This window comes from Phaseolus vulgaris, chromosome 10, assembly GCF_000499845.2.
Source record: "Phaseolus vulgaris cultivar G19833 chromosome 10, P. vulgaris v2.0, whole genome shotgun sequence".
Classification (NCBI taxonomy): Eukaryota; Viridiplantae; Streptophyta; class Magnoliopsida; order Fabales; family Fabaceae; genus Phaseolus; species Phaseolus vulgaris.
In genome coordinates this window covers 645,841-670,648 of record NC_023750.2, presented here as the reverse complement: position 1 = coordinate 670,648, position 24,808 = coordinate 645,841, and the positions used below count along the sequence as shown (strand labels likewise).

General features: G+C 36.8%; 3 protein-coding genes across 3 annotated transcripts; all 3 read left to right on the top strand.

Moving 5' to 3' along the window:
• The first annotated feature begins 7,686 nt into the window (after window positions 1-7,686).
• Window positions 7,687-11,560, top strand: LOC137819076 (protein NRT1/ PTR FAMILY 5.7-like). Its single transcript, XM_068622817.1, has 2 exons — window positions 7,687-9,038; window positions 11,439-11,560. Exons 1-2 carry the CDS (start codon window positions 7,691-7,693, stop codon window positions 11,558-11,560), a joined length of 1,470 nt encoding a protein of 489 aa, XP_068478918.1. The 5' UTR covers window positions 7,687-7,690.
• Window positions 11,561-19,103: 7,543 nt separating this feature from the next.
• On the top strand, window positions 19,104-22,980 carry LOC137819075 (protein NRT1/ PTR FAMILY 5.7-like). Its single transcript, XM_068622815.1, has 3 exons — window positions 19,104-19,357; window positions 20,247-21,600; window positions 22,766-22,980. The coding sequence occupies exons 1-3, from the start codon at window positions 19,184-19,186 to the stop codon at window positions 22,978-22,980; spliced, it is 1,743 nt and encodes a 580-aa protein (XP_068478916.1). The 5' UTR covers window positions 19,104-19,183.
• A 912-nt stretch (window positions 22,981-23,892) lies between these two features.
• On the top strand, window positions 23,893-24,321 carry LOC137819074 (uncharacterized). The gene has a single exon (XM_068622814.1). The coding sequence runs from the start codon at window positions 23,893-23,895 to the stop codon at window positions 24,319-24,321; it is 429 nt and encodes a 142-aa protein (XP_068478915.1).
• The last annotated feature ends 487 nt before the right edge of the window (window positions 24,322-24,808 follow it).

Sequence of the window (24,808 nt, the reverse complement as noted above, 5' to 3'; positions counted from 1 at the left end):
AAATTTTGAAATTGAAAGGGTTTTGCAAGATAACAATGATATCACCATAGGACATGCTTTTGCAAACTTCTTCTCTAACAACTCTTAAGTTAAACAAGATCTTATCATCATCCTAAGATTCACATCACCTTGTGCCATAAGAACTAGAGTTAAACCACTCAAATTTAAATAAAATCACTTTTTTGTTCGACCAATATGTACACCCCTCCTTTATCTATTAAAATTCCACAATAATTAACTTGATAAGTATGATATTATCACAAAATGGCATCTATTTTTAGAATGAAATCGCTCAAGTAATACTGCTTAAAGAGACTGCATTCTTGCTATAAGGAAATAAACAAAAATTATATCAACTCTATATAGTTAGTCGTTCGAATCAAACATTTATAAAGCTTAATATTTGTAATGATATTTTTGTGATGCTTTTAATTGTCATCATAATGTCATATTTTTTATATAAATTGTGATGATTTTTGTGACAAATCTTGTTAGTAATGAAAGACGGGCATCACAAACCTCCATAATTAACATAGCACCAACTCATTTTTTAATGAGTATTTAGCGACAATATAGTTTCATCACAAAATTTCTTACAATTATATACTAATTGGTGATCGTGAGCCTTTTCTCTTCCTCATTGTGGCAGAAGGGTTAGCTGGGGTGACAAGGGTAGCAGAAGAAAAGAAGTTGATTGATAGTTTGAAAGTCGGAAAGGATAAAGTAAAGGTAAATATGTTACAATATGCGGACGACACCCTTCTTCTGTGAAGCAAATACCAAAAGTGCATTTAGTATCAAGGCGATTTTGCAATGTTTCGAGCTCTCTTCCGGATTGAGGGTTAATTTTGCGAAGAGTAGGATTGGAGGGACTGGGATGGATCAGGTAACGCTTCAGAGTTTTGCAACGATTCTTAACTGTGATACGATGACATCTACGTTCTTATACTTGGGTATGCCAGTTGGAGGGAGTCATAAGCACGGTGCTTTTTGGAATGGGGTGATTGAGAAAGTTCAGGCCAGATTAAGTAGGTGGAAGGGAAGATGTTTGTCGATGGCTGGGAGGATTTGCCTTATAAGGTCTGTGCTTTCGTCTATTTCGTTATTCTTTATGTCGCTTTTCAAATTGCCTTCTGGGGTGGCAGGGAAGTTGGTTAAGATACAAAGAAATTTTCTCTGGTTGGGGTGCAGACGGAAGGAAGATCGCTTGGGCTTCCTGGAACTTGGCTTGTAAGCCTCGTCAGTTCGGGGGGTTAGGAATTATAGATCCAAAGCTGTTCAACTTGGCTTTGTTGGGGAAGTGGATTTGGAGGTTGGGTTCGGTCGAGGGTGGCCTTTGGAAGGAAGTTCTCATTTCTAAGTATGGTGGGTGGAGATTTCTGGGAGAGGAAGGTAAAGGTAGGAGTTGTTCTCTTTGGTGGAAAGATTTGAAAGAGGTTTGGTCTTCGGAGGGTTGGGGGAGAAGTTTCGAAGATAGTTTTGAGTGGAAAGTAGGTGACGGGAAGGATATTTACTTCTGGAAGGATAGCTGGCTGAAGGGTGAGGCGCTAAAGAACGTTTTTCCAAGACTGTTTTCGATTAGCTCTAATAAAAACGCAAAATTGTTGGAGTGTGGTTTTTGGTCTAATGGAAGATGGGTGTGGCAACTAGCTTGGAGAAGACCGTTCTTCGAGTGGGAGAATTCGATGGCGGATCAGATGAGCCAACTTCTGCTTGGGGTTGGGGCTGCCTCAGGAGAGGTTGATAGTTGGATTTGGAAGGATGGGGGTCTCCAAACTTTTACAGTTAGTTCTGCATACAACCTTGTCAGGAAGGACAATGAGGCGGATACTTCGCCGGTTTTTAGTAAGTTATGGAGGTGCAAGGCTGTTCCTTCTGCAGTGCTTATGGCTTGGAGGGTGTTGGAAAACAAGCTTGCCACTAGGGTAAATCTAAGTAGAAGAGGGGTGCAGATAGAAAGCTTGAGGTGTGTTTTGTGTGGGAAGGAGGAAGAGTCTTGTAGTCATTTGTTCTTCGGGTGCAGTTTCGCTTGGCGAGTTTGGAGTTTATGTTACAGATGGCTTGGGGTTCTGTTTGTGTGTCTCACATTGAGCCGAGGTCTAACTTCGATCAATTTAGGTTGAATATACCTTCTGAGTCAATTCGTATTGTTTGGAACACAATTTGGGTAGGGGTGGTTAGTGAAATCTGGAGTCACAGGAATCGCATAATTTTCAAAGGAGGAGTGGCTGATGCGTCTGAAGTTTTTGCATTGGTACAAGTTAAAGTTTGGCACTGGGTCTCTACAAAGTCCCGATGTGTTTCATCCTCCTTTTCTGATTGGTGTTTGGAACCAATGGAGTGTATGAGGTTAGTTTCCTGAAGTTCTTTTTAGGTTTAGTAAGGGCATGGCTTTGTTTAGTTAGTTTTGGTGGCCTATAGCGAGTTTGGTATTGAGTTTATGTGTATAAGGGTTGAATCACCCCTGAAGTGGTTCCATTTTATTTTATTTATTTATTATTGCCAATAAAAAAAAACAATTGCATTATACAATTCATTACAGTTTGTGATGGAATGATTGTCATCACAAGTTCTTGTCATAGAACTTTGAGTTCGAAATATTAGGAAGGGAGTGTATTTTCTCTTTAATTAAATTTGGAGCGAAAAATAAAAAGAAGGAAAATTGAAATTGAAATTTGAGGCAGATAAAAAAAATTGACATCTTTATTTTTTAAATCACTATTAATAATATCATAATTTACATAAATATATGTTAACTAAAATATTAACACTTATAAAGATTCTTGTGATGTTATATAGTTGTTGTGATTGTCTTATCTATGTAGGTTTAAAGAGTATTAGTTGTAATTTGTTGAGATTTGTTAGTTATAGGTCCTTGTAGACAATAAATTTAAGGTTATTTTTATTTAAGGTATTATTGCTTAATAATACAAAAGCCAAGTTTAGAGATATTTCTTTGTACTTTTATAAAAGGATTCAATCATGTCTTAAAGACTTATTTTATTTTATTTTTTGTCAATAAAGAAACACTTATAAATATCATATTTTAAATAAAAAAAAACAATTCAAGAATTGTCCTAAAATTATGAAAAATAGTGAAAATTTTATTAAACTGCCACCAACTATTAATAAACTTATTTTTGGTGTTATCATTATATTACCAAACTAAAGGGTTACTTTAGATAATTTTTAAATATATCATTATATACTCAAATATTTCCTTCTTTCCTTGTTGTTTCTTTGATGACTGCTTAAAAAAATTAAAAATGTCGTCAATCAGTAGCAGCTTTTTTATTGCCGTCTATATACCGTTGTTGAAGGGTATGATGAATTTTTCCCCAGCAATACCTTTCTTTCGACTGAACGTGTCTATAATTTATTACCTATGACTTGACGAAACGTGCTTCTCGAATTTTTTACTCACATGTCACAATTATGATCAACACATTATTCTCAAGAGAAAAAACATGACAGTTTTCACTGTTTTTTCTAAGAATCCACCAGGAAGGAACTAGAATAAAATATCAAGTGGTGAACAAATCACACTTGTCTCTAAAAGTTTATTTATTCTGTTAGCTCTGTTGTGTAACTGGTTTCAGACTATTATCACTGATTCTTCTATTCTCATCAAACTTTCATCTCCATGGCGCTGCAAGAAAACGGTTCAGAAAAAAAATTCTCATTTGCTCTAATGAAGAACTTTTTGCATCAACTCAATCATCTATTAGTCAACTCTAAGGCCCTATGCTTCATGGGCGGTAATCATTAAAGTATATGCAACTAATGGTGTTATGGGAACTAAATTTTAACTTAACTCTTTCACCCTTATCTTTTTTCAGCTTTGGCTGCAAGCTACATCATTGTGGAATTCTCAGTGTTCTCTATTATGATGGGTTACTACGAAGATTCAGTGCTGGTGGAGGATCTACGAATAAGTGCTATTTTAAGAAATCTACAAGATGGTCTATCGTCACTCCTGTTCATTTTTGTTTCTCTAATCTCAGAAGCATATACGGGTCCTGTCACTATGATCAGTATTTGCACTGCAGCTTCCATCGAGGTAATATATGCATATATATAATTTTTTATGCCTACCTCCTAGCTATCAATATGCTTATCGCCTAATATACTCTAAAAAAACTCAAAGGCCCTTAAGGGAAAAAGTGTAGTCTCCAAGTTGAGAGAATAAGAGTTAGTTAGTAAATGAGTGCGGTGACATGGACATGTAGTGAGAAGTTCGAAATTTGGGAAGAGAGAAGAGTAGTTACTGTTAGAAATATTTTAGAAGAGTATTTTTCTCTCTCTCTTCAAGAAGTCCTCAAACTCTGTTTCTTTTTCCTTGTTTGTTTGGTCCGATAATTCGAGACGAGGATCCAACGAAGTTTAACGTTGTCCATGTCACCAAAGATGGGAGAAAGAGTCACTGCGTTGGAGTAACGCTTGATAACATTAGAGATTTCCATGCGTCAATCTTCAGAAGAAATAGAACAAGAGTTGAATTCATTTTCTACTCTACCTAAGCACTAAGCAGGGAATGTCTTGTGTTTTAATGGAGGTAGAAGGATCGCCCTGTTTTCTTACTTTTACTTTTCCTAGATTTATGTACCTCGTTTAATCTTCTTTAGATGAAGATTTTGTTGGGTATGAAGTCAAGACCAATTAGGTTAGGCTGACAAGACACCATGTATACAGTTGAAGCGCAGGTGAACATTGTTTCGTGGCTTCAAGTGAGAGATTGTTGGGTATGAAGCTAGAACCAATTGGGTTGGGCTGACTAGACACCATGTTTAGTGGGTGGGCTTAATCATTGTGTCCCTTTTATAATCTCTATTTAAATAGATCATTGTACTTGTAATTGGTACGCAACAGGAAAGAAATAAAATCTAATAGTTGCTCGTGTGGATGTAGGTTGCAGTTGGCGACCGAACCACGTTAAATCTAGTGTCGTTTATTCTTCTGCAATTGATTCGTGATTGTAGGTGTTGCTTCCGCATGCGTTTTTCCCAACTAGTGGTATCAAGATCTTTGGTTCGTTTACACAATAGAGATCCGATCAGCAAAAATTAATCGACGAGACGTGAAAATTGCGGCTGCAGTAGTGTCTCAAAGCTAGGGTTTCACAGAGGCGACAGCAGCATCCCAAAGCTAGGGTTTTGCAGGGGCTGCAGCAGCGTCCCAAGGCTTAGGGTTTCACAGCGGTGCAAGGAGGAGGCTCCCAGATCTGCCACACAAAAGTGGTGACCAGCGACGATGGTGGTGTGGAGCGCCAGTGCAGTGGGGATTGCGACCAGGTCTATTGATGAGTGATTTTGGGTGGTGCAATTTTTGTGTTCTTGATTTAAAAAAAAAAGATTGCCAAGATCTGAAATCAGTTGTACCGAGTATCTCGTCTAGTCATTTGAGATGACAGAAGAATGGAGATTCGGAATTGAAAAATTCGATGGTATAGATTTCAGTTGGTGGAAAATGCAAATTGAGGATTTGCTAGTTCAGAAAGATTTGGACGTGGCTTTGGGTGACAAGCCAGAAAAGATGTCTGATGTAGAGTGGGCAGGTTTGGATCGGAAAGCTATGTCCGTTATCTGACTCTCTTTGAGCAAGAATGTTGCGTTCAACATTTTGAAGGAGAAGACAACGAAAGGTATCATGGAAGCATTGTTTAACATGTACGAGAAGCCATCTGCTGCAAACAAGGTGTTTCTGATTAGAGAATTGGTAAACACAAGGATGAAGGAAGACAATTCAGTTACTGAGCACATCAATAAAACGAATTCGATCTTAACCAGACTTATGTCAGTGGGCATTAAGTTCGATGATGAAGTTCAAGCTTTACTACTGTTATCGTTTTTGCCTGACAGTTGGTCCGGAACGGTTACAGCAGTTACCAGTTCAACGGGATCCAATGGATCTTTGGGGTCTAATTAACACTCTTCATTTATGGAATGACATGTGGCACCTCTAAAACTCTTTATTCATGGTTTTTCATGTGGCAATCCATGCCATAAAAGGAAATGTACACAAAGGAGAGGAGTGGACAAGGTAGGAGGCGCCCAAGTCTTCATGAAGGAGAAGGAAGAGTCACTTTGGAAAAAAGAAGGAATTGGCGCCATGTAGGTGTCCATGTGGCGCCTAGGTGGGTCCCAAGTGTGTTCCCTTCAAGTTTTTTTATTGTAGACTAAAATTGACCCAAATACGGGGCTCAAAATTCCTACACAAAAATTAAAAGATTGAAATTAAAATCTTAATTACACTAGTGAAAAGGAAAAACTTCTTAGCCTAATTACTTAGGTGGTTGGGACGATCATCCTTCATACACCTATCAAACATAGCAGAAATTCATCTTGTGTTTCATATTTCCCAATTAAAGATAGTTGTTGGAGATTATGTTATGAAATCATCCATACCAACCAAGTTGAAAGATGAGCTAGACAAGATTGAACAGCCTGAAACGATTTTAGTTGCTAGAGATATTCACCAGGGAGGTAAACTGGTTAGGCAATGATTTGTTAGATGGAAGGAAACAAACCTTGTTCCTGATATTAGCCTTGAGGACAAAGTTGCTATGTTAGAGAAGACAATTATAGGACTCCTAAGCATCAACGAGATGCTTATGCATTTAATATACTTGGGAAAAATGAAAGACCCAAAATATAACAAGTGTATCCTAGGAGAAATGAGACACAGTAGTAGAGAGAATGAGTTAGTTAGTGAATGTCTGAGTGGCATGAGAGAGGTGTAATGAAAAGTTCGATATTTAGGGTGAGAGGAGAGAGAGAATGAAACTGGACTATTGTTAGAAGAGTCTTGATATTTTAGTTGCTCCAGCATACAACTGTCCACATGGTTAAAATAATAATATTTTAACTCACTCCCCCCCACCTCATGCCCAACCCTAACCAACACAAACACTCACTTAACATTTCCAGAAAAAAGATTCCCTGGGTCTATGCAGGAAATGCAATGTGGGTCACAACATATTCCTACCAGGGTCACCACATACTATAACTCTTTAAGTTAAGTGAATTTTGTGGTTACTTCACACTGCCCTACACTCATGGCCTCAACACTCATGGTCTCAACACTCATGGTCTCTACACTCATTTCTATTCAACGTTTCACTTAATAAATAGAAAATATATTACATTTGGTGACCAATAGCGTCACCCAACCAGCATGAAAAGAGATGCATGGATCTCCCTTGCAAACACCCACGACGACAACAAACACTAGAAGAGAAGGTGGAAAAGAAAGCTTGAGGAGAAGGTGGAAGACGATGTTAAAGAAAAATAGCACAGCAGTGGAGAATTGAAAAAGAATTGAGATGAACATGAAAGTGAACAGTCGCATTAAGCCCCAATTCTTTAAACCTAAACTCACAATGTAGCGTAAGCATCCAAATTTTAAATCTTTTGAGAATATTTTCATGGCCTTACAATAAAAATAAAATATTATTATTCTAGTCACGTGACGGTTGTTTGTTACAGCAACTCAGTTGTTCAACCATCACCTTTCTTGCTAGAAGTCAGTTAGAAGAGCTTTGTTCTCTTTTGGAAGAGTTTTAGACACTTTTTCTTTTTCGTTTATCTCACTAGATTCTCGAATTACTAATAATATATTCTTTGATATTCCTGTTTCTATCAGAAATCCACACGTGACAAAAGAAAAACTCTTATTCTAATGGCAGGGTTTAATGCTAATATGGATATCAGCTTATTCAGAATCATCTGGTGCACTCTATGTAGCCATATTGTTCCTTACAATAGGGGAAAGTGGTCAAACGCTTTTAGACAGTTTTCTTGAAAATAAGGTGGAAGAGATATTTGAAGCAAGAGAAAAAATCGAAATAAAAGATGGAAGAACAGAAAAACAAAATGAGAATGACCTCATACCTACAATTCTTACAAATACGTGGTTGTTAGGTCCATTGGTTGTTGGATACGTGGTAATAGTATTTACTGACTTTTTCAATCAAGATTACGATATTATCTTCAGAAATTCAGCAGTTCTGATGGGAGGGTGTTATCTTTTGTTCCTCTTTGGTAGTATGAAGTATAGGCACGAACAAGTGTCTGATGAAAGCTATTTTGGCAAGATCTTTAGAATCTGCAAAGCAGCTTGTGGGAGACGAAGATCAGATTATCCAGCCTCAGAGAATGGTTATTACTGGAAGGGTAATGTGCGGACCAATTTATGTTATGTCTATGGTAAAGGAGTGAGATTAAAGCCACGAGTTCCACGGCTCTTCAGGTGGTTGGACAAAGCAGCTATACTGAATGAAAAAGAAAGGGATGTGAAAGTTTGCATGGTGAAGGAGGTGAGGGAAGTGAAGAGCCTTGTTCCTATGATCTACCTGTGTTTTTCCTTCTTTGCTTACAGTTTACTCGTGGCTACTGGGAACACTTTTTTTGTTGCACAAGCAAGCAGCATGACAACTACCAATAGTTTTGGTATCTCTGAACTCTTTTTGATCAAGGCCGGTGTGGAAAGAGTGTCGCAATTCATCTGCTTTTTGATCATGGTCGGCTTGCGTAGTAACAGAACCACATATTCTACGTCGAAAACATTTGTAGTGACGACTTCGATTATAAGGATTGGTTTTGGAATGGTGTCTGCCGTAATTTGCTGCTTCGTAGCACGGAAGGTGGAGCTTCATAGATTGTCTTGGATATTAAATCAGAACAAAGAACTGAAAATCGAAGCCCTAGTTCCGCAGTTTATATTGTTGGGAATGACGGAGGCACTTGTTGAAGGGGGGTTAAAGAAATTATTCCATGCCCACGTAGCAAAATCAATGTGGAATTTTGTGGATTCGTATATTGAATTGGTGAATGGTATTGGCAAACTCCTCCTTATTCCACTCGTCTTAGTGTTCCGTGGCAGTTGGTTCAAGAAGAGTATCGACACTAGCCAATTAGACAGGTTCTATCTGATGTTGGGAATATTGAACGCTGCGCTCTTTCTAGTTTGTGGCTACTACTCCGTCAAATACACATACAAGGAGACATCTCCAGAAGATGCTGCTCAACCAGATCTGCAAGGTAAAATATATCTATGGATAAATAATCATTCATTAAAATACATATTGATATTTAATTTTTATTACAATCGAAAAAGGTTCGTTTAATATAAAAATTATAATTCTATTAGTTTTGTTTAACTTTAGTTAATAGTTTAGGTAAGTAAGCATATATTTGACATGTAATAATTGTGTGTTTATTAAAAGAAAAAATTAACATCTTTCATTAATAGGTGGACAAAATGTGGATTAGAATAGATATTAGTAGAGTTGGGATACCTCACACCTCACAGGTCAATTGCATATTAACCTTAAATTTCCCTTTAATAAATTTTCCTTTAATAGTCACATATCATGAATTCAAACCAAATTGACAATACAAGAAAATCATGAAATAAAAACCACTTTTAGAAATAAAAAATAATTAGTTGTTATAGTGACTAACTTAAAGACTATGGATACTAAAAATATTTTTGATTTCTAAATTTGTTTCTATTATTGTTAAATGGTTTATGAATTGGTAACTAATTAACAACCAAAGTTTTTGCTACCAAATTTAGAATCTATATAATTGGTAGTTAAAACCTTGGTAGAAACTAATTTAAAAACAATTTTTTTTTTAATTTTTAAAATGTCTCTAATTTAGTCAATATAGCAACTAATTAGTTTTAGTTTCTAAAATTAATTTCTATTTCATAATTTTTTTGTTGTAATAAAATTACAAAATTAGTAGAAAGACATATTAAACCGACTATACCCTATATATGGATATATTTATTGTCTTTTCTTTTTCTTTCAATATTTTTGTTTCTTTTAAAACATTTTACAACAAATACACGTAGATATTGTCTAAATCAATGAATATGCGCTTCTTTTTCCCAATGCGAACCTAGAGTTTCTAATCAAGATACACCATAGTCAAACAAGTTTATACATAAAAAATTTCACATAATAAAAATTGTATAAGGGGAAAAGGCCCATAAAAAGGTATGCCGAATAAAAAGGTCCATAAGGCATATTTTATATAAAAATATTCTCAAAAATGAAAATGAAAAGAAAAACATTTATTTTAAAAAATATTTATACACATGAAAATTATTTACTCAATCCAAATTTAAACTCATGACAATATGGGTAAGGTCGAGCTCACGTCAAGTTAGACCAAACTTGAACCATGACCAACTGGTCAAATATTTCTAAGTCTAATTGAGTTCAGATAGGTTTCGGTTAAGCGTAGTTGAGTAGGGTTTGGGTCAGGCTGAGTTGGGTCGAACTCAAGTTGTGTGGAGGCGAGCCAGGTTTATGTCAAGTCGAGTCTAGTTTAAGCCAAGTCAAGTTGGGATGAGATGACCTCAACTCATGTCGAACTTAGTTGAACTACACTGGGCCAAGTATGGTTTGACCCAAGTATGGTTTGGCCCAAGTTTGGTTGACCCCAAGTTAGCTTTGGTCGAACACATAAAAAAAACTCAATTTAGTCAGCACAGTTCGCATAAAAGAACTCAAAAAGCTATTCAGACTTAACTTGTTTTCTATTTCAAAGATGTGATTTTACATAGAGGGGAGACTTTCTTATATAGCCTTTATGTGCCACACATTGCTACCCTAAAAGTGAATGTGGGACTTCTCTTAACATGTAGTCTCCTTATTCTAGAAAACAAGCATATAAAACTATGAAGAAAATTGCTAAAACGATATATTCTAACCTATGCCTTTTTTATTTTTCTTTTGTCATGCAAGTAGGATTTCTTTTTAGATGTTTATATTCTTTAATTTATCTTTTTGATATGTCTTTTCCTATTTCTTATTTGATTGAAGACTTCATTTGCATTTGTTATGATGAGTTACTTTATCAAGTTGAACAATCTTTACACAAAAGAACTTACTCTAGTTTACAAACACATGTTCTTACCTTTAATTTTTGTTTGCTTTTATTTTGTTCGTTTCTTTTATTCAAGACCTTTAATTCATTATAGAAAACTAACAAATGCTATTATAGTATTTATGAATTCTTTAGCAAAAGTTAGTCGTTAGTCATGCATTTTATGGCATGAATTTGAAAAGGATGGATGAAGAACTTTGAAAATAAAGTTTGTAACAGTTAAATAAAGAGGTACTTTTTGGGAATATTAATATGAACTAATTTGGCTCATCTACATGTCATACTAACCTTTCTCGTCATAATCCATCATGAAGTGAAATATTTGGACTCACATGCAGTGCTTTATATAACATTCCTTCGTTATACAGTTTAAAATTGAAATATACAATTTTCTTATAGTAATGTAACTTGACATTAAATATTAATGATTTCTAAATAATGAGTCATAAATGTATATTTTTATTGATTAGTTTACATCTCTAACTTTCTTATCATTTTGAAAATAATAGTTATCATAGTTCTATTTTTTGTCAATAATAGATGAAGAAAATCGGGTTGAAGCAAATGTTGAAGAACAAGAAGATCATCTGGGTCTTTTTGAAGATCATCTTGGTCTTTTTGAAGAAGAAGATGACCAGGTTGAAGTAAATGATGAAGAATAAGAAGATAATCTAGGCCATGTTGAAGAAGAAGAAGACTAGGTTGAAGTAAATGTTGAAGAACAAGAAGATAATCTCCTACTTTTTTTATCATGAATCTTTGAATGATATTTGACATCATTGATGATGCATCATGACTACTTGTTATAATTGTGCCAATAATAGTTTAACTATAATCCTAATAATTGATTATTTTTTTGATCAAAATATAGATGGACTACTCTAAATCCTCCAACTCGTTTAGACACATACAAAAATTACTCCACTTACAACAAATTAAAGTCATATAGTTTTAATTTTGCAACCTAGACACTAACCATACACCCCAAACACCCATATTTAAGCCAAATTTTGGAGCTTTTCCACACTATTTATAAGCTTAATATTTGTAATGATATTTTTGTGATGGTTGTAGTTGTCATCATAATGTCATGTTTTTTTATATAATTTGTGATGATTTTTGTGACAAATCTTGTTAGTGATGAAAGACGAGCATCACAAACCTCCATAATTATCATAGCACAAACTCATTTTTTAACGAGTGCTTAGTGACAATATAGTTTCTATCACAAAATTTCTTACAATTATATACTAATTGGTGACCGTGACCTGTTTTACAATTGTGTTATACAATTCATTACAGTTTTTTTTTTTATCAGCAATGAATTAATAAAATAAAAGAGACACTTAAGGGATGTCCCAACCCTTTTACAAACTAATCTCTACCTTAAGAAAACAGCAACAATATTATTACACATTAGGACCAATCCTAGCAGCTTTGCTTGTTATAACTAGTTCCGCATACAAGTTAAGGTCTAATTCCTAGCTTACCACTGGACCTCAGAAAGTATGCACAAGTAAAGAGACTAAATGCTTATAACAGCAACCAAATGCTTATACCAGCTACACTGCAACATATAATATTCCCTTCCATTCCATCATGTCATCACCTACAAAGCTCATTGGCTAAAATGCATCCAGCTAAACCAGCAAATCAACCTTCGTCCCTGCTTATAATTCTATATTTGGACCAGCTTGAAAGTTCAGTAATGAAACATGCATGTTCTAATAATTCCCCTCAAGAGCCAAGGTTTGCTGCTGGCCTCATACTGATGTAACTAAGATCCTAGGGGAAACCTCCCACCTCCTAGCCCTTTACAGCCTTCGCAGCGCACAAGATAAGCACCATATAACCAGTTCCAGTGTTTTTATACACCTTTTACAATCAGTCAACAAACCAGAAACTAGGCCACTGCCTCACCATAAACAGAAACCTCATATTAGGCTGCTTAACGTAACCTTGGCGATTGCGGTAGGTTGCTATTGTAACATCATTCAGCATTCTACTGCATTGCGCGTATGATTAAAGATGTACCTGCAAAAACTACAAATAAGGTTAGCTATCAATTGTTGATTCTGGCTGCTGTTGCGTAGAGACTTTCTTCTCAGAGCTTTGGTTTCGGCCTGCATGTCTTATGTACCAAGTACCCCCAGAAAAGGCTTGTTGAATTACACTTTTAGCGAAACAACCAAAAAACAAAGGTTTATTATCACGCCCTGCCAGGTCTACACACGAGTTAACCGGAGCCCTGCTTAGACCAACCCCACTTTTGTAGTTACACCTGACCTGCCACCATAGTTCTTATACCCCCACCTCATCTCCAACTCTATCTGCCATCCTACATTTGCCTCTGATATGCATAACTTAAGCAGTGATACATAGCAAGTTACTCTTGTGCATTTATATGCTTGTACACTTTCAAAGAACTGCGAGGAGGCACTCATTGGGGTTCAGGACCTAATCTGAAAACGCATAAACGAATCCAGTTGTTTTGTTTTTTAGCCACAACCAGGACAGCAACTGAGCATTTTGAAGAATTTCTTCTGGGTCTGGAACCCCTCCCTTGAATACAACCTGATTTCGTTGCTCCCAAATACTCCAAATAATTACCACCCATACTCCTCGCCACACCTGGTTTTGCTTACTTGATAGGTGAATTAGATAGAAGTTCTCCAAGTGATTCCTAATTTCCTTGTTTTGAACCCCCACTATGCCAACCCAGCGGTAACAACCAAACCATACTCGTTGTGCAACTGCGCAATCTATGAAAAGATGTTGAGATGTTTCTTGTGAGAGATTGCACATGACACAAATCGGTGAGTCCACAGGAACTCCTCTCCTAATAAGGTTAGCATTGGTTGGGACTCTATCAAGTAGGACTCTCCAAGCAGTGATAAGCGCTTTACGCATAGCTTTCGCTTGCCATAGAACACCATAGACACTTTCCAAAGAACCAGTGGTTATTTGCTTTGTCAGGGTTTGGTAGACTGACTTAACCGAGAACGCCCCTTTTGGATCCTCCCTCCAGACCAGGCGATCATGGATTTCCTGACACAAATTGCCTGTACCCAGAATTGCTAACAGTTCTTCCTCCATTTTTGATTCCCATTCAAACCTCTCCCTTCTCCAAGTAGGCTGAAACCTCCACCTCCCTTCCTCCCATGTTCCTACCTCTCCCACCGTCTTGCCTTGATCTAGTGACAGGGAGTATAGTCTAGGGAACATTGATTTAAGACTACTACTTTGTAACCACACATCCTCCCATAACTTAACTCTGCTCCCATCACCAGTTTTCCACCCTGTGGCTTTACCGAACCATCCTTGTTCTTAGTCCCTTTCCCCACACACTTTAGCTAGATCCCTCCACCACCACGACTGATATTTCAACCTTGCAGGACTTCTACCCGTTTCTTATCCATAGAAGGATATTAGAATTTCTTTCCATTTCCCTCCCGCCTCACTCAACAACCGCCATTTCCACTTGGTCAATAGAGCGGAATTAAAGTTCCTAGTCTCTTTGACCCCCAACCCACCTTCCTCACATGGCTTGTAGACGTTCTCCCAACTTACCCAAGCAATCGCTTTATTTTCTTTTCCCCATGCCCATAGGAATCTCCTTTGAATACTATTGATTCTATTGCACACTGCTACTGGAGCTCTGAAGATGGACAAGTAGAACAAAGGAATAGAATTGAAGACCGATTTAAGTAGGCATACCCGTCCTGCCATAGATAACAATCTGCCTTTCAAAGCGGTTAGTCTAGCTTTTATTTTCTTTACAACCGGCTCCCAAAACTGCTTCGTCATCGGATTTCCGCCCACTTCTACCCCCAGGTATTAGAATGGTAGCCGCATAGAATTACAATTAAGTGTCTTCGCATAAGTGGTTAAGGCATACTCGTCAATATTAACACCAGCCACCTTCGACTTATGAAAATTAACTTTCAGGCCTGACATAATCTCATAGCATCGTAGAATTGCCTTTATAGCAAAAATATTACTGAACGAGTCTTCACATAGAAACAGAGTATCATCTGCAAATTGTAGAAGACAACACTCAATTTCGTTTCTTCCTACCTTTACACCCCGAAGTACCTCTTTTCTCAACGCTTGCCTCACCAGCCCTGATAGACCCTCAGCTACCACTAGGAACAAAAACGGAGCTAGGGGATCGCCCTGTCTCAATCCCCGAGTTGGTTTAAATTCCTCCGTAAGACTCCCATTTACCAACACCGATACGGAAGACGATACCAAACACCCTTTTATCCACTGGATCCACTTGTCATGAAACCCCATCCTCCCGAGCATGTCATACAAGAAACTCCACCTAACGGAGTCGTACGCCTTCTCAAAGTCCACCTTAAAACACACCCCGCTCCTGCGGTTCCTCCTAATCCCCTCAAGCACTTCATTTGCCATAACCACACTATCCATTAGGCCTCTGTTACTTAGAAAGGCTGACTGACACTCATCTATGATCATAGGCAGAACTTTCTTCATACGACCGGATAAAACCTTTGTGATAATCTTATAGATTGCCCCGACTAGGGAAATGGGTCTAAATTGTTCGAGTGACGAGGGATCCCTTACCTTGAGAACAAGTGCAATGAAAGACGCATTACACCCCTTTGGAAATGACCCTGACGCATGGAAAAAATGCATAGCTTCCATAATGTCAGATTTCATGACCTCTCAACAGTTCTTAATGAAATTAAAATTGAATTCGTCCGGACCCGGACTCTTTGTCCCTCCGCACTGCCACACGGCTTCCTTCACTTCTTCCTCAGAGAAACCAGCTATCATGTTCCTGCTCACCTCCGAGGTTAAAGATTTGAACTCCACTGACCCCATATTAAAACCATAGTCATGCGTAGCTTTGAATCTGTTTTCAAATAGCAGCTTTGTCTCCCTGCGCACAACTTTCGGCTCCTCACACCATTGAGCGTCGACTTATACCCCTTTAACCTCACTCCTTAATCTTCTCCATCTAATTGCCGAGTGGATGAACTTTGAGTTGGTATCCCCGTATTTGAGCCAGTTCACTCTTGCTTTTTGTCTGTACAAAAAGTCTATCTTTTTCTCAACCAACCCCAACTGACTAAATAATTCCATCTGTCTCATATTCTCGTCTCCCGTAAGTTCGTCATTATCATCTTTACCATCCAGCTCCTCAATTTCCTTCACAATACGCTTCTTGGTAGATTCTAAACAACCAAAGTTGTTTCTATTCCACACTTTAAGATCCGCCTTCAGAAGCTTCAGCTTATCTTTGAGTTTAGACATGTTGTTACCTTGAACATTATACGAATTCCACTTTTCCTTTACCATCAACTTAAAATTCGGCTCCATGAACCATGCATCAAAAGATCTAAAGGGTTTAGGGCCCAAGTCTTTAACACGCGATTTCACCACCAAGGCACTGCTTAGATGCTGGCCACCTTTGAAGCCACTCTTCCGACACCATGATTCTATCTAACCTGCTCTTAGCTGTTCCATTTGGTTTGAACCATGTATACTTTTTCCCAACAAAAGGAATGTCTATTAGTCCATTATTCTCAATGAAACAATTGAAGTTATCAATCTCCTTCTTTTGTCTTGAGCAACCTCTGACCCCTTTTCTCTCATCATCCCTCCTTACAGCATTGAAATCTCCACAAAAACACCAAGCCATATAATGGTACTGTTGCTTGAGGGTCGTGAGGGTGTCCCACAATACCAACTTTTCCTTCTGATCACACGGAGCATAAACGTTCACAACTATGCACTGGCTATTCGTTTTGAGATATTGACCCACAACAGCAATAAACACAGTTCCACCAACATGACTGCCATAAGAGAAGGCGTCTTTGTGCCACATTGTTACAATGCTACCTGCCCCATTATTCCCTTTGTTATGAATCCAACCTATGTTACTGTCACTCCAGATTGCACAACATTTGGCCTCTGTTAAGATCGCTGCTTTAGTCTCCTGCAAACATAGGAATTCTTCCCCCTCCTTAGCCACAAGATGATTTAGATACCGTGCCTTCGTCCCCCGCCCCCCCCCCCCAATCCTCTGATATTGAGATTAATAATGATCATGGTATACGTTTTCTATTTCCCACACGAGACACCTTTTTGATTTCATTGTCCCTAACCTCCAATCGATCCAACTCTCTAACCAAGCTTCCCTCATCCCCTGGGCATTGCAGCCCCAGATTATGACTCAAATTCCATATTCTAACTGATTCAGCATCATTTTCTTCTATCCTCAGGCGATTATTACATTGAAAGATATCATTCACTGATTCCCCAAATGAACAACAACTTAACCTAGACGAAGAAGATGCCCCATGGTGCAAGGCCCCAATTCCTCCTTTGGACCTCCATTTCGGTTGAGCAACTGGCGCCACCTGCTCTCGCAATTCCCGCAACCTTCTACACTCCAGTGAATTTTTGCTAGGTTCCTTTGTTTGGGGTGGTTCCTCCTCCACAAATAACTTCCTCCTCTCCACACCTTCCTTGTGCCCCTCCTTACACGACTTAGTACTGCCACTAGATTAAGGATCTGAGCTTCCCGACGAAGAGCCCACTCCTTTGCTACAGCTACGAATTGCGTGGCATGGATAAATTTCAGTCGTTTTCCTGCAATAGCGTCGTTCCATGAAGGTCACCATGCCCATCTGACCTCAGACCTTGGTTGAGCTCCGGTGCCGATGAATCTACTTCTGACCCTACCATGACTCCTCCCTCGTCATTAACGTTTGGTCCCACTTCGCCCCCAGCCACTTGACCCCAGAGAAACCCTTTCTTCTAAACGCACCATTATTTTTTTCTTGGGCTGTTTCCAACTTAGGCCCAGAAGATAGAGTATTGAAGACCTGAACCCCTTCAATTAGGTTTACTAACGAAGACTTGATGTTCTCGCATGCTTCGTTGACTTGTCTTGCAGCAGAGAAAGTTGCCCCTCCCTCAGACACCCCCTGTACACGTTTTACTTCATTAGGTGTGATGGAATGATTGTCATCACAAGTTCTTGTCATAGGACATTATAGATTTAGTGATAATTTGAGTTCGAAATATTAGGAAGGGAGTGTATTTTCTCTTTAATTACATTTGGAACGAAAATTAATAAGAAGAAAAATTGAAATTTGAGGCATAAGATAAAAAAAATGACATATTTATTTTTTAAATCACTGTTAAAAATATCATAATTTACATAAATATATGTTAACTAAAATATTAACACTTGTAAAGATTCTTGTGATGTTCTATAGTTGTTGTGATTCTCTATCTATATGTAGGTTTAAAGAGTGTTAATTGTAATTTGTTGAGATTTGTTAGTTATTGGTCCCTTGTAAGCAAGATAAATTTAAGTACTTGAGTATTATTGCTTAATAATGCAAAAGTCAAGTTTAGAGATTTTTCTTTGTACTTTTATACAAGGATTCAATCATGTCTTAAAGACTTATTTTATTTTATTTTTTGTCAATAAAAAAACACTTATAAATATCATATTTTAAATAAATAAAAACAATTCAAGAATTGTCCTAAAATAATGAAAAAAGTTGAAATTTTTATTAAACTGCCACCAACTATTAATAAACTTATTTTTGGTGTTAACATTATATTACCGAACTAAAGGGTTACTTTAGATAATTTTTAAATATATCATTATATACTCAAATCTTTCCTTCTTTCCTTGTTGTTTCTTTGATGACTGCTTTAACAATTAAAAATGTCGTCAATATACCTTTGTTGACGGGTCTCCAAATGATAAATTTTTCCCCAGCTTTACCTTTCTTTCCACTAAACGTGTCTATAATTTATTACTTTAGGTGTGAGTTGACGAAACGTGCTTCTCGAATTTTTTACTCACATGTCACAATTATGATCAACACATTATTCTCAAGAGAAAAACATGACACCTCAGTTTCTCTCAGAATCCACCAGAAAGGAGCTACGATAAATATCAAGTGGTGAACAAATCACACCTGTCTCTAAAAGTTTATTTATTCTGTTAGCTCTGTTGTGTAACTAGTTGCATGCTATCATCTCCATGGCGCTGCAAGAAAACGGTTCAGAAATAAAATTCTCATTTCCTCTAATGAAGAATTTTTTGCATCAACTCCGTCATCTATTCGTCAACTCTAAGACCCTACTCTTCATGGGAGGTAATCATTAAAGTATATGCAACTAATTGTGTTGTTTATGGGAACTAAATTTTAACTTAACTCTTTCACCCTTAACTTTTTTCAGCTTTGGCTGCATGCTACAGCATTCTGGAATTCTCGGTGTTTTCTACTATGATGGATTACTACGCAGATTCAAAGGTGGTGGAGGATCTACCAATAAGTGCTATTTTAACAAATCTACAAGATGGTCTATCGTCACTCCTGTTCATTTTTGCTTCTCTAATCTCAGAAGCATATACGGGTCCCGTCACTATGATCACTATTTGCGCTGCAGCTTCCATCGAGGTAATAATATGGCCCCTGCTATTGAGATACCTCCTTTGAATCGTCTTTAGATGGAGCTTTGTCTTTCTTTCTAATAGTTTGTAACTTTTTTCAAAATTCTTTATCTTTTTTGACATACACTTTTTCTCCATCTATAAATTTCTTCCTATTCTGAGAAACTCTTTCATCTAATCTCTAACCTTCTTACTTCTCTCTGCTTTTTCTTTTGAGTCTAAAATTTTCTTTTGAAAAAATATAGTATTACTCAAACTTTCATCATCATGCTTTTTTAAAAAGAAAGTTTTCTTTTGGATATTCAGAAATAAAGTGTTCATTATCATGACCATGAAAGTTTGAAAAATACTCCATTTTTGTTTTCTTTGAAAAACAATTTTCTTTTTCTTTTGAAACCTTAGCTGATGGTTTGGAAGAGTGACCCTCCCTCGTATGTCCCTCCCTACGGTAATATGAGCTAGGATATTTTGAACTAGAATAATCATCCCTCCTAGAACTTGCAACCATACACTTAGAGGGTTAGAGTATGAAGCTCTGTTGCATACTCAGTTTCCTGATATTAGCCTTGAGGACGAAGTTGCTATGTCAGGGAAAGCATTTATAGGACTCCTAGGCATCAACGAGATGCTTATGCATTTAAATACTTGGGAAAAATGAAAGACCCAACAAGTGTATCCAAGGAGAAAGAGAATGAGCCACACTAGTAGAGAGAATGAGTTAGTTAGTGGAAATGAGTTAGAAGAGTATTGTTCTCTTTGGGAAGAGTTTTAGACTCTTTTTCTTTTTTCTTTATCTCACTGAATTTTCGAATTACTAATAATATATTCTTTGATATTCCTTTTTCTATCAGTAATCAACACGTGACAAAACAAAAAAACTCTTATTCTAATGACAGGGTTTAATGCTAATATGGATATCAGCTTATTCAGAATCATCTGGTGCACTCTATGCAGCCATATTGTTCCTTACAATAGGGAAAAGTGGTCAAACGCTTTTAGACAGTTTTCTTGAAAATAAGGTGGAAGAGATATTTGAAGCAAGAGAAAAAATCGAAATAAAAGATGGAAGCACAGAAAAACAAAATGAGCTTGACCTCATACGTATAATTCTTACAAATACGTGGTTGTTAGCTCCATTGGCTGTTGGATACGTGGTAATAGTATTTACTGACTTTTTCAATCAAGATTACGATATTATCTTCAGAAATTCAGCAGTTCTGATGGGAGGGTGTTATCTTTTGTTCCTCTTTGGTAGTATGAAGTATAGGCACGAACAAGTGTCTGATGAAAGCTATTTTGGCAAGATCTTTAGAATCTGCAAAGCAGCTTGTGGGAGACGAAGATCAGATTATCCAGCCTCAGAGAATGGTTATTACTGGAAGGGTAATGTGCGGACCAATTTATGTTATGTCTATGGTAAAGGAGTGAGATTAAAGCCACGAGTTCCACGGCTCTTCAGGTGGTTGGACAAAGCAGCTATACTGAATGAAAAAGAAAGGGATGTGAAAGTTTGCATGGTGAAGGAGGTGAGGGAAGTGAAGAGCCTTGTTCCTATGATCTACCTGTGTTTTTCCTTCTTTGCTTACAGTTTACTCGTGGCTACTGGGAACACTTTTTTTGTTGCACAAGCAAGCAGCATGACAACTACCAATAGTTTTGGTATCTCTGAACTCTTTTTGATCAAGGCCGGTGTGGAAAGAGTGTCGCAATTCATCTGCTTTTTGATCATGGTCGGCTTGCGTAGTAACAGAACCACATATTCTACGTCGAAAACATTTGTAGTGACGACTTCGATTATAAGGATTGGTTTTGGAATGGTGTCTGCCGTAATTTGCTGCTTCGTAGCACGGAAGGTGGAGCTTCATAGATTGTCTTGGATATTAAATCAGAACAAAGAACTGAAAATCGAAGCCCTAGTTCCGCAGTTTATATTGTTGGGAACGACGGAGGCACTCGTTGAAGGGGGGTTAAAGAAATTATTTCATGCCCACGTAGCAAAATCAATGTGGAGTTTTGTGGATTCGTATATTGAATTGGTGAATGGTATTGGCAAACTCCTCCTTATTCCATTCGTCTTAGTGTTCCGTGGCAGGTGGTTCAAGAAGAGTATGGACACTAGCCATTTAGACAGGTTCTATCTAATGTTGGGAATATTGAACGCTGCCCTCCTCCAAGTTTGTGGCTACTACTCCTTCAGATACACATACAAGGAGACATCTCCAGAAGATGCTGCTCAACCAGATCTGCAAGGTAAATATATTTATGGTCAAACATCTAAGTCTAATTGAGTTGAGATAAGTTTCGGTTAAGCGTAGGTGAGTAGGGTTTGAGTCAAGATGAGTTGGGTCGAGAGTAGGGTTTGAGTCAAGATGAGTTGGGTCGAACTCAATCGTCTGGAGACGAGGTAGGTTTAGGTCAAGTTGGGATGAGATGACATCAACTCATATCAAACTAAGTTGAACTATAATGGACCAAGTCTGGTTCAGCCCAAGTTTGGTTGACTACAAGTTAGCTTGGATCAAACACATAGAAAAACTCAACTAAGTCAACACAATTAGCATAAAAGAAATCATAAAGCTTTTCAAACTAAACTTATTTTCTATGTCAAAGAAGTGTTTTTACATAGAGTGGAGACTTTCTTAAATAACCTTTATGTGCCACAGATTCTCATCCTATATGTGAATGTGGGACTTTCTCTTAACATGTAGTCTCCTTATTCTAGAAAACAAGCATATAAAACTACGAAGAAAATTGTTAAAGCGAACTATTCTAACCTATGCCTTTTTTTATTTTTCTTTTGTCATGCAAGAGCAGTATGATTTCTTTTTACATGTTTATATTCTTTAATTTATCTTCTTGATATGTCTTTTCCTATTTCTTATTTGATTGAAGACTTCATTTGCATGTGTTATGATGAGTTACTTTATCAAGTTGAACAATCTTTATACAATAGAACTTACTCCAGTTTACAAACACATGTTCTTTACTTTAACTTTTTTTTGTTTTTATTTTGTTCGTTTCTTTTATTCAAGACCTTTAATTAATTGTAGAAAACTAACAACAAATCCTATTATAGTATTTACGAATTCTTTAGCAAAAGTAAGTCGTTAGCCATGCATTTTATGGCATGAATTTGAAAAGGATGGATGAAGAACTTTGAAAATAAAGTTTGTAACAGTTAAATAAAAAGATACTTTTTGGAAATATTGATATCAACCGATTTGGCTCATCTACATGTCATACTAACCTTTCTTGAAATATGCAATTTTTTATAGTAATGTAGCTTGAAATTAAATATTAATGATTTCTAAATAATGAGTCATAAATGTAGATTTTTATTGATTAGTTTACATCTCCAACTTTCTTATCATTTTGAAAATAATAGTTATCATAGTTCCGTTTTTGTCAATAATAGATGAAGAAAACCCTGAAGGCCATGTTGAAGAAGAAGAAAACCAGGTTGAAGCAAATGTTGAAGAACAAGAAGATCATCTAAGTCTTTTTGAAGAAGAAGACCAAGTTGAAGTAAATGATGAAGAACAAGAAGATCATTTAGGCCATGTTGAAGAAGAAGAAGATCATCTCCTACTTTTTTATCATGAATCTTTGAATGATATTCTACATCATTGATGATGCATCATGACTACTTGTTATTATTGGGCGAATAATAGTTTAACTAACCCTAATAATGATTAATGTTGTTGAATAAACAGTAATAACTTGATTATTTTTTTATCAAAATATAGTTGGACTACTCTAAATCCTCCAACTCATATAGACACATACAAAAATTACTCCTCTTCCAACGCATTAAAGTCATATAGTTTTACTTTTTCACTCTAGACACTAACCATACACCACAAACACTCATACTTAAGCCAAAATTTGGAGCTTTTCCACACTGTTTCGAGGTGACCATACAAACCTGTTAAGCATTAAATTCAAAAACACCATTAATTTTGTTTGAAAATTTAAATGGTCAATAATTATTATCTTTAATTCTAATTTTGAATGTTATGTATAGTATTATTTTTAATGTAATTTATAGTACAATTGTTATTAGAGAATATGTGAATTTAAGAAGGCTATTGTGAAACTGTTTGTAGAGATTGTATTCTCCATTTGAAAAGCAAAACTAAAATATATTGTTTGCTCACAAATTAGCATAGTTATGACCAGTATAACCAATAATATGTCACTGTCTAAATTAACAAAGACAACAAACTATGAAAATTGGACCATCCAAATGAAAGCGCTTCTTTGACCTCAAGATTCTTGGGAGGTGGTGGTTCTAGAAGGTTTTGAAGAACCGGAAAAGACCATAGGATACTCGACAACCCAAAACAAAACATTAAAAGATACACGATAGAAAGATAAAGCAACTTTGTATATGTTGTACGAGCGGTTGATGAGACAATTTTTGAGAAGATTACTGATGCATCAACTTCAAAGAAAGCGTGATACATTTTGGAAAAGGTGTTTAAGAGTGTCGTCTGAGTTAAACAAATACGTCTTCAAACTCTACAAGGTGAGTTGGAGGCCATGAAGATGAAGGATTCAGAATATGTATCTACTTGCATTACCTGTGTGCAAATAGTAGCCAATCAACTCAAATACAATGGAAAAACTCTAACAGATGCAAGGGTTGTGGAGAAAATTTTTCGATCATTAATCGATCACTTTGAAAATGTTGTATGTGCAATTGAGGAGTCAAGAAATTTGGAAGAAATGGATGTTGATGATCTCACGATTTTTCTTGAAGCACATAAACAACGAAAGAAAAAAAAGAAAGAAGACGTCTTGGAGGAAGCCTTACAAACAAAGATGTCCATCAAGGAGGACAAGGTGATTTACATGCAACATAACCGAGGAAGAAAACATGGACGGGGAGTTTGCGGTTTTGGTCGCAACGGAGGTCGTGGTCATGAAAACAACAATGAAGAGAGGGGAGAAATGAACCAACAAAGCTAGTGTGAACGAGGTCGCGATCATGGAAGAGATGATTGTTTAAATCATGCAAATGTTGAATGTTACAATTGCAGAAAATATGGACATTACGCAAAGGATTTCTATGCCAAGAAGAGAGTGGAAGAAAATGAAAATTTAGTTGAGAAAGATGAGATAGAAGATGAAGGCGTCACTCTAGATAGTGTTACGGGTCATATATTATAATATAAAGCCAGTACCACATCTTCACCAAATATTACGTCTGCAACGTCTATTAATACCACACAAGCAGTGTCAAGTCTGTGTTAGTGGTAGAGAGTGATAATAAAATATATTTCTAATAATAATTATCAATACCTTCATAATCTTGGTTCCATCATTTCTTTAACGCTTCCCAACCCTAAGAACACCTTAGACTAGAAAAGGGAAGAAAAAGAAGGAAGAGGATAAGCGGAATGCCAAATAAAATCCAAAACATCACCCTTCCTAACAACCAAATAAATTAATTGTG